A 15006-nucleotide genomic window follows, 5' to 3' on the forward strand; every position below is an offset into this window, starting at 1 on the left:
ATAAGTGATAGAGTAAATTTATTATTAGTCTTTAAGAGATTTGAAAAAATACAATAAACTAGGATGAGTTGGAAAGATTTTATATTGATATAATAAATAATTCTATTACCTGTCAGGCTGCTCGTTTGAATCGACCTGATTATGTTCTGTTATCCTGCGATGTTATTTGTTGAAATGAAAAGGGCATTTAGCATCGGTCCAATCATCGTCGGGCAATCTGAGGCCTGCATCACGATGGAGTCGCATCATCCTAAGCTGCAGTCTCCATTGGTTGCGATTTATGAGGCTTGCTCCTACTCAATCACAAGTCAGAGACTTTGGAAAGTTCTGGTCATGCTGTTCTCGTGCCGGCCTTTGTCGCCACCGTTATCTTACCCAAGACATCATTCAACCACAACAACACATATTCTCCTAGGGGGATTCTTACTATACGCGCAACATTATGGGACGAAAGCCGAGAATTCCAGAGGCAGAATGGGAGAGGCAGAAACCAACTATTGAGAGAGTCTACATGGAAGAGCAGCAAAGCCTCAGATGCCTAGGGGAAGGGATGGCTGCTATACGTGGCTTCATTGCATCGTACGTCTCACCAACTCATGATCAATACAAGATTCCAACTCACTCCTGGCAGAGAACACGAGTATCGGCGTAGTTTTGAGAAATGGGGATTCAAAAAGAATGGCATTGAACAAGCCAGCAGTTTGACTCTTGACGATCCGTCTCAACAGGATCGCAAACGGACAGCACAAGCCCTGCCATCGAGACCTATCCAGAGGAGTTTTATCTTAAGATTCCACCTTCATCGCAATTCCCCCGAGTTTCTCTGGCACGATAATATCGAAAGAGAACTCTGGAGGATCAAGAGTGCTACTGACACCATTATCAACGGCTCATTTGCATCTGGGAAGGATGTATGGAGAGCAGACCATGCCTCATTCATTGCTCCATCAATTGACATGGATAGCTTCCAACAATGGCAGCACCTCGAGTCCCAATCTTCAGCTATTGTTGCCCTTACAGGAATGGGCGTTGATGCTGAAGTTAGAGGCTCTCTTGAAGAGCTATTCCGTAATATTGAAAGCCTCAAGGGCTTTACGAATCGCAAGGCGTTCATACCTCAGCTTATCTACATGTGGAGAGTATGTCTGAACCTCTTCAAAGTTCGGTTGCCTCTGCCTCGGCCCAAAATAGCCGGTAGCCATTCAATGCTTTCCATCAATCCCATAACCCCAGCCGTCATACAAAGGCTGGAAGTGCGCCTAACTGCCAACCTTGGAAAAACTGATCCTGCCTGCGAGATTTTGGCCGCACTCCTCACAATCTTCAGACACACGCCCGAAAAGTTCAAGTTAGCATTGGAGTGTGGATATTTCATAACCATCAGAGGATTCGAAACCATCGCCGGAAGCGGCCATCCCATGGTTCTGAGAATGTGGTCCCACTATAGTAGAGCCTGGGGACCAAAGTCATTCTTGGACATTGATAGAATAGGCGAGGCGCTCCAACACATCAACTCGTATGTTGATTACTCTAGTGTTGAAACGGGACCACAGTCAATACTCAGCTTCCTCAATCTCACGGAAATGCAGGTAGCAAAAGAGAGCGTCAAGCTAGGAAACCTCAGTCAATATTGTGCTATGCTACCATATTCACCGCATCCCACTCGTTTGGAAGACTTCGCTCTGGAGCTAAGGAAGAGGGCGATGGGAAGTATCCAGACCTTTAAATATCGGGATAATGCCTTGATACTCGACGCCTTTGTTTTCGCAACTGAGCTGCTGGCCTTAAGGCTATTTGTCAGACTTTGTCCTGAATTCAGCCTGGAGATTCTCGATGAAGCCATAGAGCTGTTACAGAAAGGTGGTACCGAGTGCGTTATCTGGGCGTCCAGGTTCTCAAAGGATCGTTTATCACTCCTCAAAGGTAGAGGAAGCCCCCAGGACTTTCATGTAGAAAAAGTCCGTATGAACCACATCCGAAGAAGACTCCCAACCTTGCCGTCTCAGATCACAAAGCTTCCAAGGGCTGTTAGTATAGCTAGGACAAGGGAGTTTAGAGGGCAACGTCGGGAGGAGAGGTACATATTGCGTGCATATCTTCAATCCATGCTAGATAGCCTCCTTGCGTCTACAGATGATGAGGATCGCTGATGAATAGTAACAAAAAATATTCCGAGCCATTTTTCAGATAACATACATCTGATGATACCAGCTCTCAGCCACAAGGTGACGTTTCTCCAAGCTTGCTGTAATGAATCTTTTCGATTTGAGCGTGGAGAACCGTTTTGCCATTTGCGTTTTTAAGGGTTAGAGAAGGCTTGTCTTGCAACTGCCGCCATTGTTGCACAGACTCAAATATTACCCGCGAGATTTGGAAGAGGTTCATGCCAGACTTTGGCACACGGTGAGGAGGTATGACGATTATGGTAGGAGAACGCCTGAATGACAAATCAGTGTTACCTATGAAAAGTGGGATGTGGCTCCAGATCACGATCATAGCTCTTGATTCAGCAGAGACAAAGCCTGATCTGATCAAGTGATGGGTATGAGTAGCAGGAGGTGATGAGGCTTGGGTGGAGGTTGTAGATAAAAGTAGTTAGGCTGAGGATTGAAACTGTTTCTCTAGCTCCACCCTAGCTAAGTATCTATAAGCTTTTAATAATGATAGATACAAACTATCCTCTAATTATGATTTATTAATTAAAGAGCATTAATAGCACTTTTTAGAATAAAAACCTCACCGTTTCAGCTTTCCATAACTTATTCCGATGCATCTATTCCAAAACATGTTGTTAAATGTCAATCTGCCGCTTTCCCTCTATCCAATTCTCTTCTAAACAAAATCGTTCCTCCCTGTCTCAAAATCTGTCGGAATAGCCTGAAGCCTTCCTACTTCTTATCCATAGGCCCAGCCATAACCATCGTATCATCTGCTTAACTTTCTTGACAATGTATGCATCTTTAAGGACCGGATTAGGCGTTGACTGCCATGCCTTCAAGGATTATCCACTGTTCAATCCAAGTCTTTCTATTCCACTCCTTCTCGCAGACCCTGTTCCGGACATGCCTTTTCAGATTGTCTTCTCTACTACATCTCTTGCCACAAATGGTACACTGAGGCCCATTTGAAGTACGTTTGCACCAAAACTTGCTTGACTTTGGAGCCTCTAGAACCTTAAGCACATGGTCACTATAGTGAGGTTAGCGTGCCAGTTGAGGGTCAGTGTCGGTCGCAACGACTAACTAAGAAATGCCCATATTTTCGTTGTGTTGGTAGCCGAGTCCAGTATCAGTAGACTGGCCGGAGTGTTCGTTGGAGTCCGAAATTGAGTGAGAAACACCATTCGTTAAGACCGCATATTCACCCTGGGTTAAATCATATGGATAGATCTTATTTCCAACTCTAGTGTCATGTCTTTGGGACGTATTGTTAGTGATCCAGGGTATCTTTACCTTTCATGGGTGTGCCCTTTCTAGGGATCGCGCCGACCGGAAGCGAAAAACGCCGAGCATGGAGGAGACCATCGCTTTCTTTATGCGAGAGCTATGTGGTGACTTTCTTCTGATGAAGTAAAACCCTCACGAACTTACCTGACTGCCCCAAGTTTTCTGCTCTAATTGCATGCTGCAAATTGCTATCCTTCTTAGCTCCCTTATAGACGCTGCGATAGTCTACTCGGACTGGACGCGATCCGCGGTGCTTCTTGTGATGGGCTTTAAGATGTCCAGGGCAGTTGGCTCAAGTCTTATAACGCAGAGGAATGCTCGGCCGTCTCCGTTGATATTATCTCTGTTGATAGAAGGTAGCATATTGAATAGTTCGTATTATCTTATAACACCGCCTTCCTACAAGGCCTTCCCAAAATTATCGGATGAGGGGACATCTAACTCACAGGTGGTCTGAGCTCAGTACCGTGTTATTCAAAAAGCTCTGGTAGGACTCTGAAGATATGTTTTGCGCATCGACAGCACTGGGATGTTGATACGTCCCCGGTTCGAGAGAAACTGGTAGGTAGACTTGGTAGTGTGCAGCAAAGCAGTCGCCCTCATAGGCCGGCTCTCCCTTTTCGGTGGTAATGCATTGATTGAAGTGAGATTGTGAAGGAATTTGGTCAGACATAATGTATTGAAAGAATCAAGCCCTGAGAAGTTGAAGGGTAAAAGAAGGAAATTGTAAATCAGAAGAAATAAGATGGTCTGTCTTAGTTTATGTAAATAGTGGTAAGGTCGTAATGGGAAGTGATATGTGTAAAGGAGAAGGAAAAGATGGACAAGATGGGAGGGGGAAAAGGGTGCTTTATAGCCCATGCTGCTGCCTCAATTCGCGTGAGAAACTGATGCAACAGTAAGCAAATGCCAAAATGACGCGAAATCTCGTGACTGCGCTGCTTATTAAGGAGGAGGAGGAGGAGGAGGAGGAGGAGGAGGAGGAGGAGGAGGAGGAGGAGGAGGAGGGGTATGGGAGGGGTATGGATAAGGAAGGGGGAAGAGGGAAGAGAAAAGGGGAAACGTGTAGAATTAAAAGACCTTTTACCCTCCCTAAGACTGCGCCATTTTATTCAGGCAACCAGGTGCCCACATATTATGCCCACCGTTATTGGAAGATTGACTAAGCAAGTACTCTATGGCGCTTTGTTCCTCTACTTTGGAAATAAGCCTAACAGCCTAACAGTCCAGCAGCCTACCAGTATGCCTTGCTACATCAGACATAAAACAAGTGCTTGTACCTATAGGCCTAGTGCGTGTTTTAACAGATTACGAAATCACAATAGGAGCAATGTTGACTATCCTTTTCTCTTCACCTTTCACGATTTGGTGCATCCGAAGGTGGTGGTACTTGACAGGAAAGGTTGGGTCAACCGCGATTAAGTCACATCGTAAATTGAAAGCCCTGTGAGCTCTTGATAGTCTTCCAATTGACTTCTTGTCTTGTAGAAGCATACGTATCCGACACCGCCCGACCAGGCAACGCTGTCTCATCGCCCAAGGGGCCAACCCTATATGCCAATCTGAACATATCGGGCAGGCAGTTCAGGCTTTTGACGATCCTGTCCACCAAGCCAGAAATCTCTTGCCGACTGGAGGTCGCTGAATTTGGGGACGAATTGTCATTCAACGCACTATCCTACGTCTGGGGAGATCCCACTGTCACCGAGACCATTCTGGTCAACGAACATAGAATCCAGGTGACGAAAAACCTGATATCGGCTTTGAGATATGCTCCCTATCATCTGAGTAGATCAAAAAACGCAACTAGCTTGAAACTATGGGTCGATGCCATTTGCATCAACCAAATGGACAGAACCGAGAAAGGTCACCAAGTTTCCATGATGAAGGATATCTACTCGCAAAGCAGTATTGTTTTGTGCTGGCTTGGATCACCAACTGATCGAATACACACTGCGATGGATGCCGTTCAGGCTGTGGCGCATCAGCGACATATCCGTTGCGCGGATGTTATGTACCACGAAAATCAACATGAACTTCTTGACAGTTTCGAACAATTGCAGAGCCATTTGAAAAGTCTTCACGTTATAGATGCCAAGATGCATCTTCCGTTCGTTGAAGAAACTTCTATGATATCTGGCATTGTCGGGGATGTTGAGATCCATGCAGTCGCGAACGCTCTTCAACATACAACTAAGGTGATATTCGTAATCCTGCAGAAACATATGGCTTGGAGCTTGAGCTTTGTCGACCGGCCCTATTAAGGGCCTTTCACGAACTTACGAATTGGCACAATCAGTTTCATGAACGCGCCAGCAAACTCGACGACACCCTTCGGGAACATTCTCACCTTATCGGCTTTCTCCTGGCCTTGCTGTCCTACAGAGTACGCAAGTTTAGTCAAATGTGCCAGGAATACTTATACCAGAAAATTTTCGATGAGGCATACACCAATTTGCTATGGCTTGAACAGTTTCCGTGGCTTCTTGAAGTTAAAGAAGTTGTAGGGGAATCTCCTACAGGCCCGGCGCAGCCACTTTTTGACGTAGCGTACTGGTCTCGCATATGGATACGCCAAGAAATCATCCTTGCTCATCATCCGGTTTTTGTTTGTGGATTTCGGTCATTCTCACTGGAGACCATAGAATCTTTCGCAGTCTGGGTGAAATGGATGGTGGATCCATCGAATTCTGCATTGTTGAAGAAAGCGGAAGCCTCCAAGCTGGTAAAGGCATATCTGCCTATTTGGCAACTACTTCATCATATATTCGAGAGCCGCCGCACCATGGGCCTTCCAACGAATTGCCTTTTTTGCCCAGAGGACCTTAAAACTAACATCTGGTGGGCTTCGCCAGGCGCCCGGGCGACAGATCCGAAGGATTATTATTACGGTTTCCTCGGCCTCACAAATCTCAAACTTGTTCCTGATTATGCTTCGAATATATCTGTTGGACTTGTTTGCCAGAAATTCATGAACAAATATCTTACGTCGAGTCTTGACCAAACTGATCGTCCCGTGGGCGGACCTCTAGGCCTTCTCATGTTCGCTGGTGTTGGATATGGCTGGGACGCCGATCCTGACATGCCTTCATGGGGACCAAACTTTCCAGGACAGGCACAAGCAAAAACATCCTCCAGAGGAGATTCAGACGCAATAATTGCACTAGACAAACGGGGATTTGATTGCATTTTTGAAGCAAGATCAGATGCAATGATCACGGGCTGTAGAATGGATGTTTCAGTGCTTATTCTTGATCGTATTCAGGCTATCGGACCAAGGGTGTCTGATTACGGTAGGCCAGAACTCCTTCATAGAACAGGATTGCCAATAACCTGGCCTGTCGATTTTGCAATACGCCACAAGAGTTACGTGTCAGGAGGCCATCCACTGACCGCATTCCGCACTTTGCTGGAGCCGTCGAGTCTACCTTGGTACAGTCCAGATGGCTTTCCTGCCGAGGATTGTCTAGATCTTGCGAAATATCTGGCCATGGTTGGCCGTCCTATTATTGATGGGAAGTCGAGAGTTGCTTTTTCACGCTTGTGTTACCTGAAGGATCTGTTTGATCAAATCCCTGTCAGTATCCACTCTCCTTATCTTCTATTTTTACTTACATTCCTAGGATCCCGACGAGCCTGAGGACGGAACGAGGTACTTTGAAAATCTTGGCGCAGTGACTAAGCCCTATAATCATACTATAGCAGAGACAAAGAAGGGTTATATTGGGAGATTTCCTCCGAAGCTACAGGAGGGTGACTTGATATGTTTATTAAGCGGATTCGACCAAGTAGCCGTGATCCGGCAGAGAGATAAGCATTATGAATTTGTAGGCACTTGTTTTGTTGCAGGGATGACGCAAAGCGAGCAGATTCAACCAATAGTTAACCTATATGGGTTGAAAACTAAGAATATTAGTCTTAGGTAGTTAAGATAGGAAGCAATTGATTGCCGTTAGGACTAACGAGAGCGAGAGAGCGATTTCGGAGGTATTGAGACTTAGCATAGCACGGCTGGCAAAGCTGCGGGACACGAGGCTATAATACCAAATTTAGACTCGTTGCGGTACAAAATCAGAATCTTAGAGATCGAACCCGGAGTACAAGGGCTACCAGCACACTGTAAGTTTCATGTTATAGCCGTGGATAACCCTAAGATTCTATATGAAGCGCTTTCTTTTGCTGGGGGTGCCAGCAATGCAAGCTCGCGACAAACAGGCCAGACGTGAGGCAAAGGTGGCGTAGTTAGGAAAATGCTTAACTTTTCTTTATTATAATATTATTTATATATTTATAAAAGGTAGAGGAACTAAAAAATCCTCGCTCTGCTAAACTAATAAATAAGAATTAAGTTAATAATACTTAGCTTCATATTTTTATATACTTTTCTAATTATATAAATATATATCTAATGAGTACTACTAAATACGCAAGTAGGGTTAATGTTTAATTCACGTAGGTAAATTTTCACAGTTAAGGATTAATCTGGTTTAGTCCCCTAGCGCTAGTCCTCATCCTTCTATCTCTGTTCTGTGCTTTAAGGTGTTTTCCTGGCCATCTAGTATTAATATATCCGGGGGCCTATAAATATAGATACACGGTATGTATATTGAGCTCACAATGGGGTGAATTCAATGGATTACAGAACAGAAAATCGTGAGCTTATTGATTGAAATTTCAATGATGCCTTGCCTATTTCCACTCGTCAGAGTTCGAGGGCACTGGTCGGTTCTTGGTGCTTTCGCGGCAACACGCCATACACATTGTTATAACGAAGGGCAAAATCCCTTCTATGCGCACGCAGACGCCAATATAACAAAAAGGAGGCCACTGCATTCGGAGTTGCCACATTGTGTGTTTTACATAACAGGGCGTGCGATCGTTATAGCAGTAATACTTCAGTCGGACCCTAGTATAAAGATAAATGTAGGACTTGGGGCGGGGAGGCAAAGGAACCAAGAACTTACACACATCCATTAAGACACATCAGAGAATCAGATCTCGTCACAGGAGTCGCATGCGCGGGGTTCGGCCCGGCCCAATATCTCTCGGTCCGAAGGATCCCCATCTCAGCTCCGAGCTAACTATTAAACTATACAATGTAAAACAAGACGTTGTCTGTAAGCCGATTCATAAATGTTCGAGCCTTTGGCCTTTATAGGGTGGATATAAAGATATAAGATTATGAATCCAATGACCTGCAAGAAAAATCTAGAAAACCTCTTGACCTCAGCCAACAAAAGCCATTGTCTACCATGTCTTACGAAACCCATAGCAACGGACAGCTCCCACACCAAAACGAAATATAACAACACTCAATGAAAGGGAATTTCTATTTATGTCAAGGACTTACCTGAATCGCTTGACTTTTGGACCGTCCAGACAAATGACAACATGTCCGCTGCTTTCGAGCTAGGATACGTCACTCAAGACTTTCCAATTACTCTCAGTAATGGCGAAGACCTTCCCACTCTCAAAGAAGCATATGAAAATAAGCAAAAGTCTGGTTTAGTTAAGCACGGGGGCAGCATCCTAAGATATGTAGATATCCCCCAGGTGCCTACTCGCCCATACACCGCACCGAGAGTCTGGATTATGGCATTGTAATTGCTGGCGAGCTGGAATGTGTATTGGATTCGGCATAGACTCAGACGGCTCGGCCTGGGGATGTTGTTCAGAGAGGACCATGCATCAGTGGATCAAACACACAAACCAATGGGCAAGGGTCATTTTTGTTCTGTTTCATGCATCACCTCTTGAGATTGCTGGCAAGCGGTTGGCTGAAGACCAGAATGGTATGGGGGTCCCTGGCTCCCATTAGAATAGATCAGCCAATTATCATGTAGATGCTACCTTGTCTTCAAAGGAGAGGCAGCTCACAGAGTGATTTGGCTTAACAACCTAGACAAGTAGGAAAAAGGAGAACGTAAAGAGTCATACAAGTTGAAATGTACTTGTGGCTGGAGTTATCTTATCGCATAAATGCAGCATACTGCCTGATGAAAGCAGCTCGGCAACCCAAACCATGGTAAGATCTGACATCCTGACATTACAAAAGCATCTCTTTCTTGAGTACAACCCCAAGGTTGTGAAATGAGGTATCTCTTGTAACGATCTACAGAAGTTCTAATTCGCTGACTAGCTTCCTAAGAGAGAGCCTTTGCAAGCCTGACTAGGGTAGGCAGCTATCCAAAACCGATCTTCTCATCGTCTGCTCTGGGTCAACCTTCCATAATAACCGTATCACCGGTCAACAAGCCACTCATTCCCCATACCTCAAGCAATCTTCCTAGTAGAAGCGGTGTATGGAAGGTTCGCCAAATGATGATGTTTTTAAAGAATAAAAAAAAAAGCCATATAAATCAGTCTTCATTTATTATGATATGATTTCCTTGTCAAATTCATATACCATATACCATACAGAATAACCTATGGCTGTGACTCTCGTTTAGGATCACAGCTTTCACACCCATTCGCCGGTCCAAGAATCCGCTGTCCGCCACGATTTCATCTCTTTGATCATAAAACATATCAACTCTGTGCCCCAGGAACTACTAGAAGGCTTCCAGCTCCTCGCACCTATTGCCCTTGTAGAGCCAAGGGTCGAATTTACCAGTAGCTGGGTCCCTCATGCCATCGTAGGTGGCGCCATTGGCCACTGGAATAGCCCCATTCTGAGCTTTCGAATCTTTGAGTTGAAAGGCATCTCCACCGCAACAACATATATATGGCGGCTTCGAGTTATAGTCTACTTGGGAATTCATAGTGATACATCAATAAAAAACCACTGGCGTGCCCATAGGCTAGGAATTTTACATTCTCGTACCTCCATCACCCAGTTTATAATTAGCCTCCTTCATAAGTCCGTGTAGCTTACCGCGTAGATAAGTTCGGATTCCTGTGTCGTGTTGTTAGGTACTTCTAAAAACGACATGATGGAAGTTGCAGATCCTATACATAGACAAAGTGTTCTATAAGACGCCCAACATTTGCAAGTACGGTGACGTGAAGAGCTGGATGGTTGTGCCAACCTTAGCCCCAGCAAGCCCACCGTTGCATATGGTACAGAAACCTGAAGTTAACCTTATAACAGAAAATGACTGGGGCACGGCTGGAGTTAACATCACTCAGAAGGGAAACTTTTACAAGACTGAATTACCGTTTTAAAATGACACCTCTAAAGCTTGTACCCATTGTATGCATCTTTGGTGCTGGTATTGGTAGAATCCGGCAGTGATAGCCAGGTTTTTTTCCGAAGATGATAATACGCATGAAATTAGTACGTCTCAGTTGGACAATTTGAGATTCACGCAGCATATTTCACTGTGGTCCCCTCTCCGCAAAGATCAATGGCTTTGCCCTTATTTTCACTGCCACTTAAGACGCTGCCACATTACATATAGCCAAGTGAACGCTCAATGCATGGGCCTATAATCCATGGCCTTCAAAGTATTTAAAGTGTCGGCGCTGTTTCCCAGGAGCTTCAAGATCCATGATAATTTAGCGGGATAAGACGCCTTGCCCCCCATATGGCCTTTGCCTCTGAAGATCCTGCTTCCGGGTAAGCATCGATTTGTACACAATGTTCTTAGTTTTAAGCTCACCTGACTTCTTTGGGAGGGCCATGTTCTAAGCAAAGATAGGTATCGTCGACTGGAAAGACAGTGTCTTCCGTGCCTTGTATTAGTAACAAGCGAGAACAGACTGATCTGTCAAGCGTTCCGTCTTTGAGCAAGGAGAACCTGCCGCTAGACTCCCTGATAGTCTTCTCCATGTCCCCTTGAAACCCCCATTTCCAAGCAAACGCCTCAGCAGCGCTATCAAGACTAGAGTCAACAAGAGTATGCCTCCAAATGTAGAATGTCTCACCTGTGAGCAAATTCCCTATATTCGATTCCGTCAAGCCATTCCGGGTCAAAGACGTGATGGCAAGCACCACCATGAGAGACCATACCAAGGAATCTGTCGTGGTGTGTATATGCGGCTCGAATGGCGTAGTAACCTCCGGTCGAGATGCCCCATCCTACCACCTTCTTACTATCGATGGCCTCGTTCTCGTCGACCCAGTCCAGGACACTTGACCACTGACGATCAGGGCTCTTAGGATCGTCGACAAGAGCAGGAGAGTCTCCGGTACCAGGAATCTCTACCAGTAACATCCCGATCCCGCATTGGTGATATGCAGCAGCAAAACAAGCCATTTCTGGCCGCCAAGAGTCCAAACCTCCAATTCCAAAGACGATAGGTACCGGGTTTTCCTTAGAAGCATCGCTGGGCAGAGAAATCCAGATTGGAACATGTTTTCCCTCGCTTTCAAGGCCGTGCTTATGGGGCACAAGTATCTCTTCCATCGGTATGCCTCGCAGTTGTAGGCCCTTGAGAGTTGAAACCTTTGATCTCTCCCAGGCATTACGTTGGATATCGGTGAGTATGTGTGGATATCGAGAAATGAACCAGACGTTTGCGGCGCGAAGGTAATATTCTGACGCCTTTTCCAGCTCCCCTGCCTGTTCTGCAGCCGCAGCTGTATCATAGAGATTACTAGCGTGGGGTTCAAACATCGAAGCGAAAGATTGCCATTCGTAAGGTTCTTTGAAGTTGAGCTAGAGTAGGTAGGTATACAGTTAGAAACGACGCAGTGAACTAAAATAAAAAAGTATTAGACGACTCACCCTAATCATCTCTTGGGCAATAGGCTCAAAATCTCTCTTATCTGTGTAAAGAAACGGGTACGTCATGCTATCCGCCTAGGTTAAAGATTAACAATGCATACCCGCTGGGCAATAAACGAATATATCTACCAAAGGTTCCCAACGAGTCTCCCACAAGCGTGCAAAGGACTCGTGGTGGGGCTGCTTGATACCCAGCTTGTCATGGACGTAGTATTTGCCTTCTGGTGCCGTCATGATTGAGATAGTGTTTCGGGTTTGTTATGAAATTATTGATTTGTGCTGAGAGAGTAGTTGCGTCAAGTTCTTGAACAAATCGCCTGGTGCTTCTTATAATGATTCAACATTCACTAACTAGCCGCCGCCGGACATAGAATCGGAGATTCGGCCCGAACCTGATGCCGAATGATCAAAGATACCGATTGGCTTATGGAAATAACTCGGCATAACAAAACAATTGCCGATCCCACATGATGGGTGCTATTAATAATAAGTTGTACTGTACTGGGTCTGATTGGGATTGTTCTTTCAATCTTCTCATATCCTTTGTCAAGGTACCAAAACATCGTCTCATCCGTCTACCTATGTTTTTCACCGACTTTAAACCCTTCACCGTCGAGGTGCAGTCTGATCCTCCTGTTACAATCTTTGGCAAGAAGAGTGACAGACAGGGATCTGAAGCATTTCCCCCGCTACTTCTACTACATGGCTTCCCCCAAAGTCACTATTGTTGGCACAATGTGGTCCCATCGCTCATGCACAAGTATAACATTGTGCTGATGGACCTTCGGGGATACGGTGAATCCTCCAAGCCGGAACTAGTCTCGCAGTATGCAAAGAGTTTAATGGCTCGCGACTGCGCCATTGTTATGTCGACCCTCGGCTTTGAGACATTCTTTGTCTGCGCCCATGACCGCGGTGCAAGAGTGGCTCATAAGCTCTGCGTCGACTATCCTGAACGCGTGAGAAAGGCTATTCTGCTTGACATTGCCCCAACTTTGGATATGTATTCCTCTCCGACATTTGACATGGCAAAGACTTATTTTCATTGGTTCTTCCTTATCCAGAAAACACCGTTTCCTGAAGAATTAATCGCCTCGAATGCTCGCAGGACGGCAGAAATGTTTCTCGCTGGAGGAGACAAAGATCAACTTGAACGCTTTGACCAAGGGTGTTTCGCCTACTATGTTGACCGTCTGGGTGATAAAGCTTGTATACACGCCATGTGCCAGGACTATCGAGCCAGCGCCTCTGTAGACTTGGAGGAGGCACGCCAGGACGAACGTCTAGGAATCAAGATTCAGTGTCCATTGCTCGTTCTCTGGAGCAAACATGGTCTGATAGCATCGCAATATGAGCCCTTGAATCTGTGGAAGGCATTAGCCAAGGTCCAGGAAAGCGTCACAGGGTGGGCGGTCGACTCGGGCCATTTCATCCCGGAACACATACCTCTACAGGTGGCCTCGGCTATAGAGACGTTTCTCACTTGATTTTATCTCCATGGGTCAATGATTCGTGTTAGTGGCCGCTCAAAACAGTGATTGAGTGATCTACAATAGATTCAGTGGTTGGAAGAGGGGCTATAGAGTATAGAACCAAGGTGAAAGACTCGCAGTAAACGCGACTCTCGAAAACTTGATTTGAACGATGAGTTACCTATCATATAATTCATAAACTGTTGCCTGCAAGCACGTCTATGTACACTCCTTGATTCCATCTATGCAAGCTGGCGCCGACGTGATTTGATATCCTTTGTTTCCTGTCACTGGTAATACGCAATCTGTGGCGGGTAGAGTGCAAGGCAGTCGAGGTCCCAATCTGCCATATTCTGAAAATCAAACATGTCGCAGAAGTTTCAATTAAGGTTTCTGGACGGCTTTCCTCTGCCTCACCCATTGATGTGTAAAAATCATAGTTTGCTGCAATGTATCGGACCATCGTACGCCGTGAGGCAATGAGGGAGTCTTTGATGTATGGGTTATAAGCGAGAGGGAGTTGTATAAACTCGTCCCATCAATAGCCGAAAAGGGCACTCTCTGACGCGTGAGTATGCTGATCAATGCTTCCTGATATGCTTGCTAGTTGAAGGCATTTCGAAGTGCGTCCTCGCTTGCTATAAGGCGAAAATGTGCAGAGATTGAGCGCTGGGTGTCCGACACCGACCTGGTGGACCTGGATGCGACGGGGTGGTTGTTTCCGACGTGATTGGCAGCATTTGCCTTATGATGATATCGTTTATTTCCACAAACAGTGCAAGTATAGATGGTTTTACCTCCAGTCTTGCGTCCGCGTGTATTTGAACGGTCCTGCGTGATGTCCATAATTGAGAGGAAGTTTGACGGCAATCCATTGACATCTGGGGGATTTTCTGTAGCACCAATAATAGGCGATGTGTCAGATGACATATTAGTAGGTAAAAGGCGAGACTTTGAACGTGGTATCATGAATTGAGACCCGATATCAATACGTTTTATGTCGACCTAGCACCGATACACGAATGCAGACATTGAACAAAAGATCAGTGTAGATTTAGGACTCTCTCTTCTATCTAAAGAGCAACGAGAGTCGGTCTCTTATGCCTGTATTCAGTCTGCCGATCTCACAGGCAGCAGGCTGTTACCTGACGCTGGGTATGGCGTAGCGTCCACGCTGACCGTGAAGCTATTCATAATGGTTGTGATCCTTGCCCTTGACCTAAGCGAAGGCCTCCGGTTCTTGACATTTTGAAGGATCTTTCGAGTGCCAGAGCTGAAAAATTGTTTAAACGTTCAAATGGTTCTAGGATACTTTGGATCAGTTAAACAATTTAACATACATAAACGTTTTAAACTAAACGAACGAATGAATGAATGAACGAATGAACGAAAGTGCCAATGTATGAGAGTAGGGTCCAT

At 45.4% G+C, this 15006-nt stretch overlaps 4 protein-coding genes across 4 annotated transcripts; 3 read left to right on the top strand and 1 right to left on the bottom strand.

Annotated features, from left to right (window-relative positions):
* Positions 1-442: 442 nt before the first annotated feature.
* Positions 443-2150, top strand: FOBCDRAFT_236242 (uncharacterized protein; the record flags this gene model as incomplete). The annotated part of the gene is made up of 2 exons (XM_059610065.1): positions 443-579; positions 701-2150. The coding sequence occupies 2 exons, from the start codon at positions 443-445 to the stop codon at positions 2148-2150; spliced, it is 1587 nt and encodes a 528-aa protein (XP_059464006.1).
* Positions 2151-4360: 2210 nt separating this feature from the next.
* On the top strand, positions 4361-6000 carry FOBCDRAFT_114898 (heterokaryon incompatibility protein-domain-containing protein; the record flags this gene model as incomplete). Its single annotated transcript, XM_059607728.1, has 4 exons — positions 4361-4455; positions 4571-4686; positions 4935-5530; positions 5920-6000. Coding segments are annotated over 4 exons (888 nt in total), but the record flags the coding sequence as incomplete, so codon positions are not given.
* A 5308-nt stretch (positions 6001-11308) lies between these two features.
* On the bottom strand, positions 11309-12349 carry FOBCDRAFT_236243 (Alpha/Beta hydrolase protein; the record flags this gene model as incomplete). The annotated part of the gene is made up of 3 exons (XM_031172286.3): positions 11309-12046; positions 12116-12190; positions 12245-12349. 3 exons carry the CDS (start codon positions 12347-12349, stop codon positions 11309-11311), a joined length of 918 nt encoding a protein of 305 aa, XP_031049071.3.
* Positions 12350-12660: 311 nt separating this feature from the next.
* FOBCDRAFT_213748 (Alpha/Beta hydrolase protein) lies at positions 12661-13800 on the top strand. Its single transcript, XM_031172287.3, has one exon. The coding sequence runs from the start codon at positions 12697-12699 to the stop codon at positions 13600-13602; it is 906 nt and encodes a 301-aa protein (XP_031049072.2). The 5' UTR covers positions 12661-12696; the 3' UTR covers positions 13603-13800.
* Positions 13801-15006: the final 1206 nt, after the last annotated feature.

Source organism: Fusarium oxysporum, chromosome II, assembly GCF_013085055.1.
Source record: "Fusarium oxysporum Fo47 chromosome II, complete sequence".
In the NCBI taxonomy this organism is placed as follows: domain Eukaryota; kingdom Fungi; phylum Ascomycota; class Sordariomycetes; order Hypocreales; family Nectriaceae; genus Fusarium; species Fusarium oxysporum.

Bases quoted from the DNA above. Each gene is read 5' to 3' on its own strand.
- FOBCDRAFT_213748 (XM_031172287.3), top strand. From the start codon at position 12,697: ATGTTTTTCACCGACTTTAAACCCTTCACCGTCGAGGTGCAGTCTGAT.